The following is a 19,234-nucleotide window of genomic DNA, read 5'->3' as shown; positions in this document are numbered from 1 at the left end:
ATTTAATTTGATTTAAATACACAGATACGACAGATATGACTTTGAACAACACATAGACCCGGACAATAATATATTCAATGACATAGAAAAGGATTGCAACTATTATACTGAGGAACAACTAAATATGAAATAATATATAACACAAAAGATGTGTAGCAGTTAAACCTTTATTTTAAAAAGCTATAACAGCAAACTTTGGCTTTACAAACAATACTTCTACTTAACTAAAACAAAATGGCAAGTAGAATTTAAAGTAGTAAACAAAGTGATGCCAACAAGATAATGGACTTGAAGGAAAAAAATAAACACACACACACACACACACACACACAATAATCAACAGAAATTTGGTTTGTTTTATTCATTCATGTGATTCATATGTGGATTCAATTATAGGAATAAACCACAAGAGGTCTCAGGTTACCGTGGATTTTACCATGGTTGAGAGGCGTAGTGAGATCCGACGCATAGCAGAGGGTGTCTACCCTCTCAGCCATGGTAAAATCCACGGTAAGCTAGGACCTCGTGTGGCTTAGTGCTTTTCTAAAACGGTTACAAACATATAGCAATATTAACCTCTAAACTATGAAATTCACAAAAGTAGCTATGCTTTGCGCCACCAGAACGAGCCACACACTTCCTTGTTTTGCTCGGCAAGTAGACTATGTGATGGGAGAATAGCGCTTGATGTCTTTATGGGGCTGCCTGGAGCCACACATTCACAGTCATATGAGTGCGGGTGGTGCTTACACGCCCGCCCGGCCAGCGTGTGTAAGGCAATCAAGTGCTCCCCTTCCCCAGTACAGCTACAAGGCTGCAGGATCAGCTGGGAATGATACAAAGTGATTGAAGGTGTGGATGATCGGTGAAATTTACAACGGTCACGTGACGGTAACCAGCCAATCAGAATCAAGTATTGGAACTAACCGTTTTAGAATGAACGATAATGCATCTGTCTGTGTGTGATATAGTGTCAACTCAGAATGCTAATTTGAAACGGGCATGCTTCTTGTTGCTCATTATCTTCACATGTGCATTTTACCAAAGCATTTGCAACAAAATGCAGCTAAAATGATTATCTGCTTGTATGAGTCCTCATGTGGTCTTTCAAAATATTATTTAGAGAGAAGCTTTTTTTGTGTTTGTTTTTTGTTTGGTCGTTGCAACTAAAGGGCTATTCCCCTGTATGGGTCCTCATGTGTGATTTCAGATTACTCATTGTACGATAGCCTTCACCACAAACTGTGAAAGCAAAGGGCTTTTCCCCTGTATGAGTCCTCATGTGTGTTTTCAGGTCACCACTTTGCCTAAAGCCTTTACCGCAAACTTTGCAGTTAAAGGGCTTTTCCCCTGTATGAGTCCTCATGTGTGTTTTCAGGTCACCACTTTGACTAAAGCCTTTACCGCAAACTTTGCAGTTAAAGGGCTTTTCCCCTGTATGGGTCCTCATGTGTGATTTCATATTACTCATTGTACTAGAGCCTTTACCACAAATTGTGCAAGCAAAGGGCTTTTCCTCTGTATGTGTCCTCATGTGTGTTTTCATATTCTGATTTAGACTAAAGTCTTTACCACAAACATTGCAACTAAAGGGCTTTTCCTCTGTATGTATCCTCATGTGTGTTTTCAGGTCACCATTTCGACTAAAGCCTTTACCGCAAACTTTGCAGTTAAAGGGCTTTTCCCCTGTATGGGTCCTCATGTGTGTTTTCATCTGACTCATTGTACAATAGCCTTCACCACAAACTGTGCAAGCAAAGGGCTTTTCCCCTGTATGAGTCCTCATGTGTGTTTTCAGGTCACCACTTTGCCTAAAGCCTTTACCGCAAACTTTGCAGTTAAAGGGCTTTTCCCCTGTATGGGTCCTCATGTGTGTTTTCATCTGACTCATTGTACAATAGCCTTCACCACAAACTGTGCAAGCAAAGGGCTTTTCCCCTGTATGAGTCCTCGTGTGTACTTTTAGTTGAGCACTTTGACTAAAGCATTTACCACAAATTTTGCAATGAAAGGGCTTTTCCCCTGTATGCGTCCTCATGTGTGTTTTCAGGTAACAACTTTGAATAAAGCCTTTACCGCAAACTTTGCAGTTAAAGGGCTTTTCCCCTGTATGAGTCCTCATGTGTGTTTTCAGGTCACCACTTCGACTAAAGCCTTTACCGCAAACTTTGCAGTTAAAGGGCTTTTCCCCTGTATGTGTCATCATGTGTGTTTTCAGATTATAATTTAGACCAAAGAATTTACCGCAAACTTTGCAAGCAAAGGACTTTTCCCCTGTATGAACAACTGTGTGCGTCTTCAGATGTCCCTTTTGATTAAACATTTTGCCACACTCTTTACAACTAAAATGTTTCTTCCCTGTGTGATTCTCAATGGAGTGAGTTTTTTTTGACGATGTCAGGTCCTGGGACAGCTTGTGGCTTGAAGACAATGTTTGTTCTTCCACATTTTGTGTCTTGCGTAAAGTCAGTGCTTTTACAACCGACTGACCTTCCCTGGTCTCCACCCAGTCATCACTGTCTTCAGTGACGTCAGATTCAGAACAGTGTGGAGAGAGGAACTGGTCATCTGTGGTTGGTTGTGGTGTTCCACAGCCGTCTAAATCAGTTTGTGTTTTCATGTGTTCACCACTAGATGGATGTGATGTTCCACAGTCCTCTACATCAGCTTGTGTTTCAATGTGTTCAGTTGAGGTGCTGGCTACAGCCTCTGTCTCTCTGTTTTCATCCTCATCTTCACTTTTCACTGCTAGTAATGTCATCATTGACCCACCAGCCTCCTCTGGTCTTTGAAGTAGCTCATCTTGTTCCTCTTTAATGTGTGGAGGTTGTGGTTCCTCCTGGACCAGACTGGAGCTCCTCTCCTCGTGTTCTGGGGAAACCTCCTCTTTACACACAGGCAGGTGCAGGAAGTCTAGAGGAGAAAACCATTAAATGTTTGAACTTTACATTATTTCATGCAGTGTTTAGCTCCGGTAGTTGGATGAACTTCAGCTGCAAAAACAAATTTTCCACTTCGAAACCATAAGTTTATTCTCATTCTTAAAAAAAATCAATTTACTGCACACATTCCAATTTACCAACACATTTCAGTTTAGATATGCCCGTTAGCCTTACAAGACAAAAAGTGTGCGTGTGCGAGCGTGAGTGAGTGAGTGAGTGAAAGAGAGAGAGCATGAAACGTACTGTTTTCATCCTGGACCAGACTGGAGCTCCTCTCCTCCTCGTGTTCAGGGGAAACCTCCTCTTTACACACAGGCAGGGGCAGGAAGTCTAAGGGGGAAAGATACAATGAGGGAAAAACATTAAAAATTTGAAATTTGAACATAATTTCATGCAGAGTTTAGCTTTGGTAGTTGGGCGAACTTCAGCTGTAAATACATTTTCCATTTCCAAACCATAACTTCAATCTCTTTCATAAAATATGATATTTACTGCAAACATTATAATTCCATTCCAGTTTGGATATGCCTATTAGCCGTACAAACAAAGAAAAAATAATGTGTGCACGCAAGACAGACAGACAGACAGACAGAGAGAGAATGAATGAAACGTACTGATGTCCAGGTGGTTTTCAGGTTCCTGTTTAACACTCCAAAACCTCTTCACCTTCAGACTGAACTCTGCACACGGGTCTGCAGTGAAGGAATAGAATAAGTAAATTAAACATCTACTGATGCATGAACTCGGAAACATCATCAGTGTTGTAAACCTGGGATCATTGGGCCTCATGCGCCAATACGTTCCTAACTTTTCCTCTTACATTTCTTCCTAAGTGAATTCCTTAGAGAAGTCCAGTCAGAGGTTTGTTTTATTGATTCATGTGATTCATATGATGTGGATTCAATTATAGGAATAAACCACAAGAGGTCTCAGGTTACCGTGGATTTTACCATGGTTGAGAGGCGTAGTGAGATCCGACGCATAGCAGAGGGTGTCTACCCTCTCAGCCATGGTAAAATCTACGGTAAGCTGGGACCTCGTGTGGCTTAGTGATTTTCTAAAACGGTTACAAACATATAGCAATATTAACCTCTAAACTATGAAATTCACAAAAGTAGCTATGCTTTGCGCCACCAGAACGAGCCACACACTTCCTTGTTTTGCTCGGCAAGTAGACTATGTGATGGGAGAATAGCGCTTGATGTCTTTATGGGGCTGCCTGGAGCCACACATTCACAGTCATATGAGTGCGGGTGGTGCTTACACGCCCGCACGGCCAGCGTGTGTAAGGCAATCAAGTGCTCCCCTTCCCCAGTACAGCTACAAGGCTGCAGGATCAGCTGGGAATGATACAAAGTGATTGAAGGTGTGGATTATCGGTGACATTTACAACGGTCACGTGACGGTAACCAGCCAATCAGAATCAAGTATTGGAACTAACCGTTTTAGAATGAACGATAATGCATCTGTCTGTGTGTGATATAGTGTCAACTCAGAATGCTAATTTGAAACAGGCATGCTTCTTGTTGCTCATTATCTTCGCATTTTACCAAAGCATTTGCAACAAAATGCAGCTAAAAGGATTATCTGCTTGTATGAGTCCTCATGTGGTCTTTCAAAATATTATTTAGAGAGAAGCTTTTTTTGTGTTTGTTTTTTGTTTGGTCGTTGCAACTAAAGGGCTATTCCCCTGTATGGGTCCTCGTGTGATTTCAGATTACTCATTGTATGATAGCCTTCACCACAAACTGTGAAAGCAAAGGGCTTTTCCCCTGTATGAGTCCTCATGTGTGTTTTCAGGTCACCACTTTGCCTAAAGCCTTTACCGCAAACTTTGCAGTTAAAGGGCTTTTCCCCTGTATGAGTCCTCATGTGTGTTTTCAGGTCACCACTTTGACTAAAGCCTTTACCGCAAACTTTGCAGTTAAAGGGCTTTTCCCCTGTATGTGTCCTCATGTGTGTTTTCAGGTAACAACTTTGACTAAAGCCTTTACCGCAAACTTTGCAGTTAAAGGGCTTTTCCCCTGTATGGGTCCTCATGTGTGATTTCAGATTACTCATTGTACTAGAGCCTTTACCACAAATTGTGCAAGCAAAGGGCTTTTCCTCTGTATGTGTCCTCATGTGTGTTTTCATATTCTGATTTAGACTAAAGCCTTTACCACAAACATTGCAACTAAAGGGCTTTCCTCTGTATGTATCCTCATGTGTGTTTTCATCTGACTCATTGTACAATAGCCTTCACCACAAACTGTGCAAGCAAAGGGCTTTTCCCCTGTATGTGTCCTCGTGTGTACTTTTAGTTGACCACTTTGACTAAAGCCTTTACCGCAAACTTTACAATTAAAGGGCTTTTCCCCTGTATGTATCCTCATGTGTGTTTTCAGCTGACTCATTGTACAATAGCCTTTAACACAAACTTTGCAATTAAAGGGCTTTTCCCCTGTATGAGTCCTCATGTGTGCTTTCAGAATATCATTTCGACCAAAGCATTTACCACAAACTTTGCAAGCAAAAGGCTTTTCCTCTGTATGAGTCCTTGTGTGTGTTTTCAGCTCACCACTTTGACCAAAGCCTTTACCACAAACTTTGCAATGAAAGGGCTTTTCCCCTGTATGAGTCCTCATGTGTGATTTCAGATTACCCTTTCGAGCAAAGCCTTTACCACAAACGTTGCAAGCAAAGGACTTTTCCCCTGTATGAACAACTGTGTGCCTCTTCAGCTTCCCCTTTTGATTAAACATTGTGCCACACTCTTTACAATTAAAATGTTTCTTCCCTGTGTGATTCTTCATGGAGTGAGGTTTTTTTGACGATGTCAGGTCCTGGGACAGCTTGTGGCTTGAAGACAATGTTTGTTCTTCCACATTTTGTGTCTTGCGTAAAGTCAGTGCTTTTACAACCGACTGACCTTCCCTGGTCTCCACCCAGTCATCACTGTCTTCAGTGACGTCAGATTCAGAACAGTGTGGAGAGAGGAGCTGGTCATCTGTGGTTGGTTGTGCTGTTCCAGTCGTCTACATCAGTTTTTGTTTTCATGTGTTCACCACTAGATGGATGTGATGTTCCACAGTCCTCTACATCAGCTTGTGTTTCAGTGTGTTCAGTTGAGGTGCTGGCGACAGCATCTGTCTCTCTGTTTTCAACCTCATCTTCACTTTTCACTGCTAGTAATGTCATCATTGACCCACCAGCCTCCTCTGGTCTTTGAAGTAGCTCATCTTGTTCCTCTTTAATGTGTGGAGGTTGTGGTTCCTCCTGGACCAGACTGGAGCTCCTCTCCTCGTGTTCAGGGGAAATCTCCTCTTTACACACATGCAGGAAGTCTAGAGGAAGAAAATATACAATGAGAGAAAACCATTAAATGTTTCAACTTTACATTATTTCATGCAGTGTTTAGCTCTGGTAGTTGGATGAACTTCAGCTGTAAATATATTTTCCACTTGCAAACCATGTTTATTCTCATTCTTATTTTTTTTTAATTTACTGCAAACATTCGAAATGACCACCACATTAAAGTTAAGATGCGCCTGTTAGCCTGTGTGTGTGTGTGTGTGTGTGTGTGTGTGTGTGAGTGAAAGAGAGAGAGTGCATGAATGAAACGTACTGATGTCCAGGTGGTTTTCGGGTTCCTGTTTAACCCTCCAAAACCTCTTCACCTTCAGGCTGGACTCTGCACACTGGTCTGCAATGAAGGAATAGAATAAAGACTTTTATAATAAGGAATTTGATGTGACATGAATAACAAGAATCTGTTGGCAATGCAAGGGACCATTTGGGAATTCAGAAGAGCTCAGCAAGAGCTGCAAGCTCCTCTTCATGAACTTGAGTTGAAACGATCAGTAGGCAGCAAGTGCAACATACTGTACTGAACATGTGGTGGAAAGGTTAACACAGCTGCAGGAAAAACGGACAAAGGAAGAAATCAACACTCTGGGAGAACAAATGGACTACATTAAAGCTGGGATCACAGGTATCTTGACATGCCGTTTACATCATCACACAGACATGCTCAATGATATTCATTCTGCCGTTTCTCTCCCTGCCACGTCTTTGAACCGCTTCCAAATTTAATATTATATTATTATTATCTGACCATCTATTTGACAGGCAGTCTATTAATCTAGCCCTATCAGATCATGGCGGGGAATCAGCTACTGACAACTCACTCAACGTTTCTCCAACAGGCTTTTCATTTACACCAGTTACACATACTACATTTTTCAATGCAGTTTCACAAATACGCACTAAGACGTCAAAGGCTACAGATGATCTTAACCCATATTTACCGCGTCTTAGAGTGCATGTATTATTGCTTCACCACTTGCCTTTATTTTTCATTTATAGCATGGTTTGGCTACCGAACACAACACACGCACACAAGGCCTTACAAACATGTCATCACTTGTCAAAGTCAAAGTCGTACGATTAGTCACACATGTTACCGCAGTGAAATTTGTTCCCCGCATTTGACCCATCTCTTGGATAGGTGTGCCGCAGCGTGCGCCGCACTCGGGAATCATTTGTTGATTTGACCCCCAATCCAACGCATTGATGCTTAGTGCCAAGCAGGGAGGCATTGGGTCCCATTTATTCAGTCTTTTGTATGACCCGGCCGGGGATCAAACCCCCGACCTCCCAGTATCAGGGCGGACACTCTAACCACAAGGCCACTGTCTGGTGAAAGAACACGTACACAGCTTGTTGTGTGAAATGTCGACGGCTAGTTTCTCCACCGACATTTGGAGCAGTAGCGTGAGTCAAATGTCGCTCATCAGCCTAACTGCACAGTGGGTAGAGAGTGAGTTCAACCTCCAGAGTCAAGCTGTAAGCCAAATAATGTTGTGGGTTGCATTAGAGCTTTAATCGGGCCTAATAATTTGAGCCCGACCCGTCTGACTCACCCCATTACTAATCGCATAACCGTTCCCTAACCCTAAATGCAGCACACGTAAGTTGAGTCTGTTAACTTGCTTGCTTGCGTATTCATGCGTTTCACCACTAGTTTGGCTGTGATGTTCCACAGTCCTCTACACCAGCTTGTGTTTCAATGTGTTCAGTTGAGGTGCTGGCTACAGCCTCTGTCTCTCTGTTTTCATCCTCATCTTCACTTTTCACTGCTAGTAATGTCATCATTGACCCACCAGCCTCCTCTGGTCTTTGAAGTAGCTCATCTTGTTCCTCTTTAATGTGTGGAGGTTGTGGTTCCTCCTGGACCAGACTGGAGCTCCTCTCCTCGTGTTCTGGGGAAACCTCCTCTTTACACACAGGCAGGTGCAGGAAGTCTAGAGGAGAAAACCATTAAATGTTTGAACTTTACATTATTTCATGCAGTGTTTAGCTCCGGTAGTTGGATGAACTTCAGCTGCAAAAACAAATTTTCCACTTCCAAACCATAAGTTTATTCTCATTCTTAAAAAAATTTAATTTACTGCAAACATTCTAATTTACCAACACATTTCAGTTTAGATATGCCCGTTAGCCTTACAAGACAAAAAGTGTGCGTGTGCGAGCGTGAGTGAGTGAGTGAGTGAGAGAGAGAGAGAGAGAGAGAGAGAGAGAGCATGAAACGTACTGTTTTCATCCTGGACCAGACTGGAGCTCCTCTCCTCCTCGTGTTCAGGGGAAACCTCCTCTTTACACACAGGCAGGGGCAGGAAGTCTAAGGGGGAAAGATACAATGAGGGAAAAACATTAAAAGTTTGAAATTTGAACATAATTTCATGCAGAGTTTAGCTTTGAATAGTTGGGCGAACTTCAGCTGTAAATACTTTTTCCATTTCCAAATCTCTTTCATAAAATATGATATTTACTGCAAAAATTCTAATTCCATTCCAGTTTGGATATGCCTAGTAGCCGTACAAACAAAGAAAAAAGACAGACAGACAGACAGAGAGACAGAGAAACGTACTGATTTTCAGGTGGTTTTCAGGTTCCTGTTTAACACTCCAAAACCTCTTCACCTTCAGGCTGGACTCTGCACATTGGCAGTGTTGTAACTAACGCCCTTACATCACGTTACGTTACCTAACGGAACTACTTTTTTCAAAACAAATGGTGCTGTGCAAATTTGCAATATGAAAAAAATAAATGAATAAAAAATGAGTCCATATATCTGCAGTGGTAGAGAGATATTCTAATTCATCAAATGTATTTTTGAGCTAATTTTCCATTTCAGAATATTCACTGTTCAGGTATTTGGAAAATGTATTTCTGCACATTTTCCCTGCTTTCACTGGTATTTTGCTGACCAGTGCTCTGAAAGGAACAGACTCCACCGTTGAGAGGGGAAGCATTTCCTCAACAACATACCTGGCAATTATTTTGTCAAGTTGACTCTTGGTGACATGCCTCTATGGCGATTTAAAATCGATCTTTGTCTGTTTTGGTGGTGTTGGTCCATGTGAGGCAGCCTAGCTCATGGATTGATTTAAGATGCTTTCTTAGATTTGCATTGCTCTTCTTGGCTGTGGACAACACTTTCTGTCCGCCACAATATTAGCATTTTCACCTCGATGTTTTTGTCGTCCTTTACCCGCAAGTACTCAAATAATGCTTGTATTGCCAACCCACAAAGCAGCCGATCTCGCTGTCATCTGCATTTGCCATTGTAGCGTGTGGTAATAATGTTCGTTCAACCGGCGTTTTCTGTGTATGCGTTACAAGGGTTTGTGTGTCTGTGTTTAGCACTGTTTACCACAGCCATACGAGTAAGACCCGCCCTACTCTGTCAGACTGTCTCTGATTGGCTTACCCTGAAATCTTTCCCTACGTTAGCCAATCAATGACCTCTTCTGCAACGTGCTTTGTTCAAGTTAGAAAGTTACAACACAGAGAGCGCTCTCTCAGCAGTCAGCACAGACGCCTGTAAGACTCACAGCGCTGCATGGGGAGACGTTTCACGTGGATCATAAGTTGACATAATAACGCCATAACGCGGGTAACGCACTGCAAAAAGTAGTTCCGTTAGGTAACGTGATGTAAGGGCGTTAGTTACAACACTGCCAATGTTGAGGCTACAATAAAGATGCCTGTCAAAATTTCTGAACATGTTTTATTGTTCCACTACATTTCGGCCACTACAGAGGCTCGGTAAGGTGTGAGAGAAATTTAGCATTCTATTGTCTCAAGGAACCTTGTGGATGTTTCCGAGAGACCACTTGCTATCTCTGTGCCATGTGTTGATCTGTATGTAAATCTTAACCCCACCCAGAATTCAACTGTTTGATCTGAAAGTATATCATGTCATGTTGTCAATGAAAGAGTGCAGTCTTAACTGGCCGCTCCGGTGGTCAGTACTATGGAGGCCCTGGGCTCCAGGCTCAGGGTCTAAGGCGACAGCAGCCTGTCAGTCATTTTATTTTGACATGAGAGGGTGTTCTTTATCTTTATCGATCTTTATTCGTCTTGGAATTAATGAAGCTAATTATTCTTTTCTCGTGTGAAATTTAGTTCAATAATAGAGTCAACTAAAGGCAGTTAGTTGCCACATGACGTGCAAGATTTTTTTGTTATTATCGAGAAAACTTTGGCCTTTAAACGTGAGGAAAGTAACCCGGTAGCATAAATGCCCTCTCTAGTCTCTGGCTACCTAAAACGGGCATTGACGAGGGGGATCGCCGCGTACTGGCATCGAGACCGAGCGAAGGAAGGATTAGTTTCAAAATATAAATGAATTATCAAACATGTCCGAAAAACTTATTTGAAAATGAATGTTATCGGCTATGTTTTACTCTTAATATCATATTAAACTGGGTGTTTAGTTATTAAGAATATTGAAGGTCAATAATTATTCCAAAAAAGTGGGTGTTTTTAAAGTGAAACAAAGGGGTTAAGACGAAATTGTGTTGTGATTTAATGTCAGTATGTGTAAAGTGCAGTCATTTCTATCATTGATCGATAAGGTTATGTGTCATTCGTTTTAAAAGTGATTTGAAGTTACAGACAGCGGGAATTATGAGTGTCTTAATGTGTTGAAAAGTGATGCAAGGTGTACATTGATGAAATTGTGTGGATGTAAAGAGGAATCATTTGAAGAACGACAACATGTAATCTGAATCCAGTTGTAACCATTTTGGGTACTTTTTTGTAATGTGTGACTTTGTTGTTTTTCCTAATGTTTAGTAGGTCATATGTGATGGGGTCAAAGGGGGGTGTGCAACAGTTATGAATATATATGGATTGTATTTTTTATTATGATACATTTCGTAGATGTATCATAAGGGGGGATTGTGGTATCCATAATTCATAATAACTATAGGCTATGTCTATGTCAAATGGTCGACTACATTTCTGTGCTAAGTCAATCATCATGGGTGAGAAGGAGACAGAGTCTGGAGTCTGAGAAGCAATCACCTCAGAGGCTACCCTGCAGGGGGTAGTGTTTGAGGCTTTAAGAGAAATTTTGCATTCTATTGTCTCAAGGAACCTTTTGGATGTTTCCGAGAGACCACTTGCTATCTCTGTGCCATGTGTTGATCTGTATGTAAATCTTAACCCCACCCAGAATTCAACTGTTTGATCTGAAAGTATATCATGTCATGTTGTCAATGAAAGAGTGCAGTCTTAACTGGCCGCTCCGGTGCTCAGTACTATGGAGGCCCTGGGCTCCAGGCTCAGGGTCTAAGGCGACAGCAGCCTGTCAGTCATTTTATTTTGACACGAGAGGGTGTTCTTTATCTTTATCGATCGTCATTAATGCCCAGAAAGCAGCAGGCAGCACCTCACGGGTGAACAGTATCGGTTTGACTGCACGTCGTATCACTTTGTCTGTTGTTTATTTTCTCTTCTCTTTAAGATCACTTCTGAACATCGTATGGTAAATGTAACGGTAGGTGCAGTAACCTGTGTGTGTCTGTTGTTACGGCGGCGTGAATAAATGAATGGATGCGTTGAAGAAAACGTTTTAATCAGGTTGTTATGCCGCTCTGTGTTGAATTTAACGTGCGCAGGCGGTGCTGGTTGTGAACGTGTATCGCCGTTTACCATAGAGTTGTGTTTGATCGTGGACGAGCCTTCATGTTAATTCAACACAGTGTGCCAAATAACTAAACGTTTTAAACGGTTGTTTCAGCCCGTCGATGTGTTTTTTCAGCCCGTCGGGACAACAGACACACAGATTACCGCGACTGCCTTCAGACTTTTCATATGATGTCCAGATGGTAATAATTCAACATTAAACCGACACAACCTACTGACGTGGGCGGGACCAACTCGAGACATCTCAGACAGGGTCAGAGCTAGCAGCTGCCAGCTAGGGTAGGCTACATCACATAAAGCAACTGTTTGTCAATAATAATAATAATAATAAAAGACAAATTATCTGTGCCTGTGTGGGCACTGGGCAGAAGTGTATTATCAAGGGAGGACAATGGTGTAGATGGCTCTAAATGAATGCACATAATATGAGCATATAGTTGGATGTTTTACTTTTATGCGTATACTGTAATATACTGTAGCTTACATTTCCCTTTGCAAGTAAGGGGATATGGAAATTATAAATAGCCAAGTTAAATGTCAGGTTGAAGGAATAGTTTCCAGCAACGTCTCGTCATAGAGAGTGTTACTTATTTGTAAAATTGATGAGGGGAAGGGGAGATTGTAATCAAGCCTGTAACCCCTGTTACTATACGCCCGTTACTGTAATCCAGATTACACATTTTAAAATGTACTCTAAGACGTTACAGTTACCCTTTTTTTGTACGGATTACATAACGGCGTTACATGTAATCGGTTACTTCCCAACCCTGCGCTCAACATATGTACGACTGTGGCTCAGGAGGTAGAGCAGGTCGTCCAATGATCTATGGGTCGGCGGTTCGAATCCCGGCTCCTCCAGTCTACATGTCGAAGTGTCCTTGGGCAAGACACTGAACCCCAAATTGCTCCCGATGTGCTGGTTGGTACCTTGCATGGCTTCCGTCGCCATCGGTGTATGAATGTGTGTGTGTGAATGGGTGAATGTAATGCACAATCTATGTAAAGCGCCTTGGATAAAGGCGCTATATAAATGCACCATTTACCATTTACGTACAGCTATTAGGAAGAGAGCTTTATCTCCGCAAAATCGGGGCTATTATGAACGCAGTCACACACAGAATGGAAAGATGGTTTTGACAGCTTCTGCCCCACTTTCAAGGCTACAACTGATGCAGCAGTAGACTACCTTATTGAAGGAACAAACTATTATACATGTAATTGCTTAGCGAAACATCTGCAGAAATCTTTCATGCCTCATGTTTATTTATTTTACATCTGCTGGTGGGTGCTCAAACTGCTGATTCACATCCACAGACTAGTGCAAAACAGAAAAGCGTCAATACTTTTTTCTAGTTGAGTGCTGCTGTTGATTGTTCATTTGCCTATGATAACACATGGTAGGCTATGATTCACGGACACTTAACAATATATAATAGGCCTACTTCTACATCCGGTGCGTTTTTTTTATTGATTGATAATCTGCACGTTCATTGAAAATAGCTGATCTGCAAGCTCACTCACTACTAGTCTTGTAGATGGATTACAATTTACTAATAGTGATATATAAATATATATAAATAAAATCATTATTTGAAACCTAATAGATTATATAAATGTGTATGTGGCTTAATTAAATGACCAGTGCTTGGCTGTTATGCATCCACGGTTCTGTGCGCCGTCAGCCGTGCACATTTGCTTGGCACTTGATTGTTTGATAGTCCAGACAATAAAATCCTTCCTTCTAAAGTCCTTCTGTTATGGCACAAGTATGAACTGAGCAAATCTGCACCATTAAAGTAGTGTAATAGCATGGAAAAGTCACTGTTTAAACTTTACAAGCTCGTTATGTCACTCTAGCAAAGTGATTGATCTGTGTCTCTCCTAGGGTCCTACTTGCCTCACAACAAGGATGCGGGCTGGAAGCGACAAATGTTTACGCCCCTTTTGGGATATTTTGCTGGGCCCTATACACACACATTGTAGTAAAATGTGTGCAGTGATTCCAAATGAATGATGTCCCTGATGTAATGGATAGTCATTGGCCCATTTCCCAAAGGACACATGGTGTAAGGCCGAGCAAAAATAAAGATTGGTCTCCGGTTTCCGACCGACTCTATTAAATATGCGGGACCCAAATTATTTTATTGGCATTTGGTAAAAAAAAAAAAAAAAAAGAAAGTCAAAATCCGACCGAGTCAAACCAGATAGTCAGTAGCTCTCTGCTTCAAAACATTATCATGTTTCAGCTTTATTACTTGAAGATCTTTTTTTTACATTTGTATAAGGCTGTCAAAGTTCCTTTTAACGGCGTCAATTTCATTGACGCGCGATTAACGCAACGCACGGTGAAGTTTGAAAGAGTGCATGCCTCCCTCCCTCTCTCCGCTCTGATCATTCAGAAGCAGTGCAGCAAGCAGGCAGGGCTGTCTACTCATCGCGGAGCTAGTTGTCTTTTACCCAACACTGTCAGTAGCTCATTATTAATTAATTTGCTCCACGTGTAAGATCAGATGATCTTTGAAGTGGGCATTGGTCAAAAACAAAAGCTCCGACAGTTTTGTTTGACAAAGATAGCAGTTAGTTGTGAAAGCTGGAAGCTACACTCATGCTAATGTTGACTGCTAACGCTAACAACATACTGACGTGCGTGCGGGAGAGAGTGAGGGGGGGGGGGTCTGAGAGTGTGTGTGTGTGTGTGTGTGTGTGTGTGTGTGTGTGTGTGTGTGTGTGTGTGTGTGTGTGTGTGTGTGTGTGTGTGTGTGTGTGTGTGTGTGTGCGCGCGCCTGTACGGTGTATTACAAACTAAAAAAACGATCTGTTCAAGTCAGTGGTTCTGAACCAGTGACCCAGGTGGTCCTTGAGGGAGTTCTCTCACCCCCTCTGCTAATACCAGTCCACTGAGTCCAGACCATTGTTTTTCCTCTGTCAGCCCCAGCCTGTGCTCTACATACTGTCTATCATTCCTTTCATTCAGTGGTTCTCAACCAGTGGTCCGGGAACCACCAGTGGTCCTTGAGGGGGTTCCAGGTGGTCCCCAGCTAAATAATGGAGAGTTGGTAACCAAATGAACCCCTATACCAGTAGATCTTTAACTCTTTGAGTGTAAAATGAAACCAAGTGGACCCTTATGGGTCCATTTGGTTCCATTTTCCACTCTCAAGAGTTGAATTATTGTTAAACATCAGCATTACTTAGTATTACTAAGTATTCAACCAGTGTGTGGACATTCTATTTTTCGCATCTGCCTTTTATAGCGCCACCAGGAGGCCGACTTTTGTCCTCCAGATTCTGTCCAAAAATCTCACAAATCGTTACACAGTATCTCTATGGTCATGTGCGCAAGTCGGATCTGTCCGATATTTCACATTCCATAAATTGGCTATAATTGGCTTTCACAGTTTGCAAGATTGCCCCGTTTTGAATAAAAGCCTCAAATCATGAACGCAGCGTGCAATTTACGTGAAATTTACGTGAAATCTTTCACACATTTTCTTCCTAGGCTCACATTGGCCTGTTATAGCACCACCAACAGGTTGATTTTTGCAAAACACATTTTTGGAACAAAATGCCTCAAATCATCCAATTGCCATCAAAGGCGTATGAAGAAATGGCACCCTTTTCACATTGGCCTATTATAGCGCCACCAGGAGGCCATAACCTGACCTGCCCTGGTGGAGACCTGTGCCCCGAGGGGCACTTTTTCTAGTTCTGACACTCTTTTGTAAGTAGCCTACAGTGTACTTTAGAATTAGAATTATTTAAAAGATGGTAACTCAGGCACATATTGAAGTTATTAAAAAAGAAGCCTATCCATCATTGCCGATGGGGGAAAAAATAAAATAAAATAAAAAAAAATCCTTGCTACCCATCCTTCCCACGAAAAATAAAATAAATAAATAAAATAAATTCCCTACCTACTCAGCCCAAAAATGACAGCAAATCGGAGACCAATGTTTTTTTTTCCTTGGCCTAAGAGCTATGGTGTTGCACATGCTCAGATGCCCTCTAGGCCGCACACAGAAGCCTGTGAACATAGACATTCCGTGCATAGATGTGCAATGCAATGTTAGGCCTCAGGCCTGGTATGGTAGGCCTCAGGTCTACCATTCTGAAATTTAATTTAATAATATTTGGACTAGTGGACAGCTAACAGTAGGCTCTCTTTATTCTTTAAAAAAATATATATATATATATATATATATATATATATATGCATGCATACATACCTTATATTTATGTATGTATGTATATATATATATATATATATATATATATATATATATATATATATATATACATATATATTTATTTAATATTTTGTGTGCAGCCATCTCTGCAATATACACATCTATTCTTCCAGTATCATAAAGTGATGACAAAGTATTTGTCAAATGTAGGTCTCCAGGTGCAATTCCCCAATAAAACAGTTGGAGTGGCTACGGCCACCCCAATATAGCGTCGCAGTCCCGCCCCCTACCAGGGACCAGGAAATGATTCCCCGTTCATTTTCCTCATAGCCATTTCAAAAGTATTTATTTAAAGATCTTTTAAGCCTCATTAAATCATGACAACAAACACAATTTTTCGGGCCGAAACAAATAATTAGAAAGAAGAAGAAAACGGTAGGTTACAACACTTTCATTCTTGTTTTTCTTCTTTGTAATTATTTGTTTGGTCCAAAATATTGTGTTTATTGTCATGATTTGTCACAACTCGAGTTGGCTTTGTACGACGCTTAAAAGGTCTTTAAATAAATACTTTTTTAAATGTCTATGGGAAAAATGCATTGGGAATTATTTCCTGGGCCTGGCATCGTCATGAAAGGGGGAGGGACTGCGACGCTCTATTACAGATAATGGCCCCCCACCAATGAAGAGGGCATTACCTCCTTGTCCTTCATCTGAACGGAATCTGGCTCAAACATATATGGCTGAATCTCACCAATCTGTCATCCCTCTGCCATTTTGTAAACAATTGGGCAGAGCCATGGGCAGTCCTTTTGTAAGGAGGGGGAGGGACTAGGACAGGTGGGTGGTCTTAAAGTAGGAGGCCGAGGGACTGGATTAGGTGGGTGGTGCTAAGGTTAAACTCATGCATACTTAATGAACTGGTGGGCGTGTCCACATAAAAAGACCATTAACAAATACTGTACACTTTTTTGAAAAAGTTCTTCCTCCTTATATTATAATAATACCTGATGATCATGTTTTAGGGTGGAAGAAAATCACGGAACTCCGTCTTTAAACAAGATTAAAAGTTCAATTATATTTGAATAAATGTATAATTTGAATTTAACTTAACCTCGTATTGCCCATGCCTAATAGTGCGTTCACACTGGCAGATGAAACAATGCAAAGACTTGTTGTGAGTTGATTTTGAGCAGCTACATGCATCATTCCTTCTTTGCAACGTCACGTCGCTGGCTTCCATTAACAATGAATGGTACTTATGGTAGACTGCATTGTTTCATCTGCCCGTGTTAACACAACATTACTCAATTCAATTCAAAGGAGCTTTATTCGCACGAGAAAACACGTTTACATTGGCAAAGCAAGTATCAAAATATATTAAAAACTGCTTAAAATAGGGTAAATATACACAGCTGGAGGGGGTACAGCAAAACAGAGCTATGTCACATTGCCTACAGTAAACTCAATTTATTATGTTAAAATGTAGCAGCTGTTCACATGTGCAGTATGTCTAGCAGTCTATATGTACAGATTGTAGTCCTAACGGCCGGGCTCCACCGGGCGCGTCAGCGTCGCGTCTCCGTCACCGTCAGGGAATGTTCCCTTTTTAATCAATGAAGGGTGGCTACACAGCCCGCGTTGACGGAGACGCGACGCGTGCATTAAAATTGAACCGGTGCGTTTTTTGACGCGACGCGACGGAGACGCAACGCGTCCGGTGGAGCCCTGGCGTTAGAGTGGTTGTAGCCTATTCCATTGGCTAACCTTCTTTTGTTGATTGATTGAAAAATGTATTAACCGTTTGCAGAATTACAGTACATTTCAAGCACAAACTCAATACAAAGGCTGTTAACTGTGAGTGGACGACCCAATTAAGCATTACACTTGTTTCCAATAAACAGTTCACAAATATTGCTGCCGTGTTACTCATGGAGGGTTCCTGGCCCCATGCACCTGGTTGTGTGTGTAACACACATGACTGCAGTGCGTAGTTTGATGTTGTGTGTCAGTGTGTGTAATACTGTATACTTGTATACAATGTGTTGTGTTAGTCTGTGGAACATTACCTGCAGTTTGACTGTGTGTGTGTGTGTGCGCGTGTGTGTGTGTAACAACATTACCTGCAGTGTGTAGTTTGATGTTGTGTAGAGTCTCCATCTCTCTCTGGAAAAGGTTGCACATGAACTGTGCAGCCGCAGTGAGACGCTCCAACACAAAAACTCGGACATCAAGTTTTTCTAAAACATATAAAATCTCCTCTCCCACCGACGTCATGTGTTCATTTATCTTCAGCCGTACAGACTCCATTTGACACGTTTTGTCCTCCTTTAGCCTTTAGGAGACGGTTTCCACCACGTTGTGTTCACACGACCATGAAAAAAACCTAACGTTTCTTTGTTGTGGAAATATATCTATGGAAAAAACGACACGATCTACTTCCAGAAGTTCCGGGTTGGTTCCGGATCGTCACGCATGCGCGTGACGCATGCGCAATAATGCACCCAGGCACTGTTGCTTGAATACCTTTCGCCCCCTGGTGGAGGGGATATGTAACTGTCACTGAATGATAGTCAGATGGATACTGTTTTTATATCATCGTTCAATATCATATCAATCTACTATGCATACATAGCCTATACCTATATACATCCATCTATCAGTCTTGAGGACAGTTCTTGCCCTGATGAAGACCATATGAGAGGTCGAAACATGTTGGAATAAACTTTTTAAATTTCACTTCCTCTCCTCGACATTTCTTGAGTTCTCGGATCTCTCTTTCTTTTGTTATAATACATTAAAGTTGATCCTAGACGCTCCATGTACTTTCAAGGCATGTTTAATCTCCTGTGAGCTCCCGGTTGGCCTCTGTGTTTTTCTCTGAAAACAAAACAGGTGAGCTGATAGAATAGCTTGTGCTATTTTATTTTGGCAAACTTGAATGGTGGGATTGGTGGGACCAAGACAACCCTAACCCTTTTTATTGTAAAGTGACAAACTTCTGTCAGATATGTCTTTCAATTAAAATGTAAATAATTTAAACAACAGGGGCTGGACAGTATAGGCTATGGACAAAATAACATATTGCAATAATCAATATTATGACGATAATTGTGACCGAGGGTC

The 19,234-nt window shown here is 41.5% G+C and overlaps 1 protein-coding gene across 2 annotated transcripts; it reads right to left on the bottom strand.

The window, feature by feature from the left end:
• Positions 1–242: 242 nt before the first annotated feature.
• Positions 243–18,541, bottom strand: LOC306941505 (uncharacterized protein). Of its 2 annotated transcripts, XM_079527017.1 has the most exons (8): positions 18,232–18,541; positions 8,518–8,604; positions 8,087–8,227; positions 6,550–6,627; positions 6,134–6,268; positions 3,557–3,634; positions 3,186–3,272; positions 243–2,913 (listed from the first exon to the last, which is right to left on the bottom strand). In XM_079527017.1, the coding sequence occupies exons 1-8, from the start codon at positions 18,416–18,418 to the stop codon at positions 1,175–1,177; spliced, it is 2,532 nt and encodes an 843-aa protein (XP_079383143.1). In that variant the 5' UTR covers positions 18,419–18,541; the 3' UTR covers positions 243–1,174. The 2 variants fall into 2 exon arrangements, with proteins under 2 accessions (XP_079383143.1, XP_079383144.1); XM_079527018.1 differs by lacking the exon at positions 243–2,913 and having other exon boundaries at positions 3,192–3,272; positions 6,602–6,627.
• Positions 18,542–19,234: the final 693 nt, after the last annotated feature.

This window comes from Electrona antarctica, assembly GCF_951216825.1.
Source record: "Electrona antarctica genome assembly, chromosome: 17".
Lineage (NCBI taxonomy): Eukaryota > Metazoa > Chordata > Actinopteri > Myctophiformes > Myctophidae > Electrona > Electrona antarctica.
This window is presented reverse-complemented; position numbering and strand designations above follow the sequence as displayed.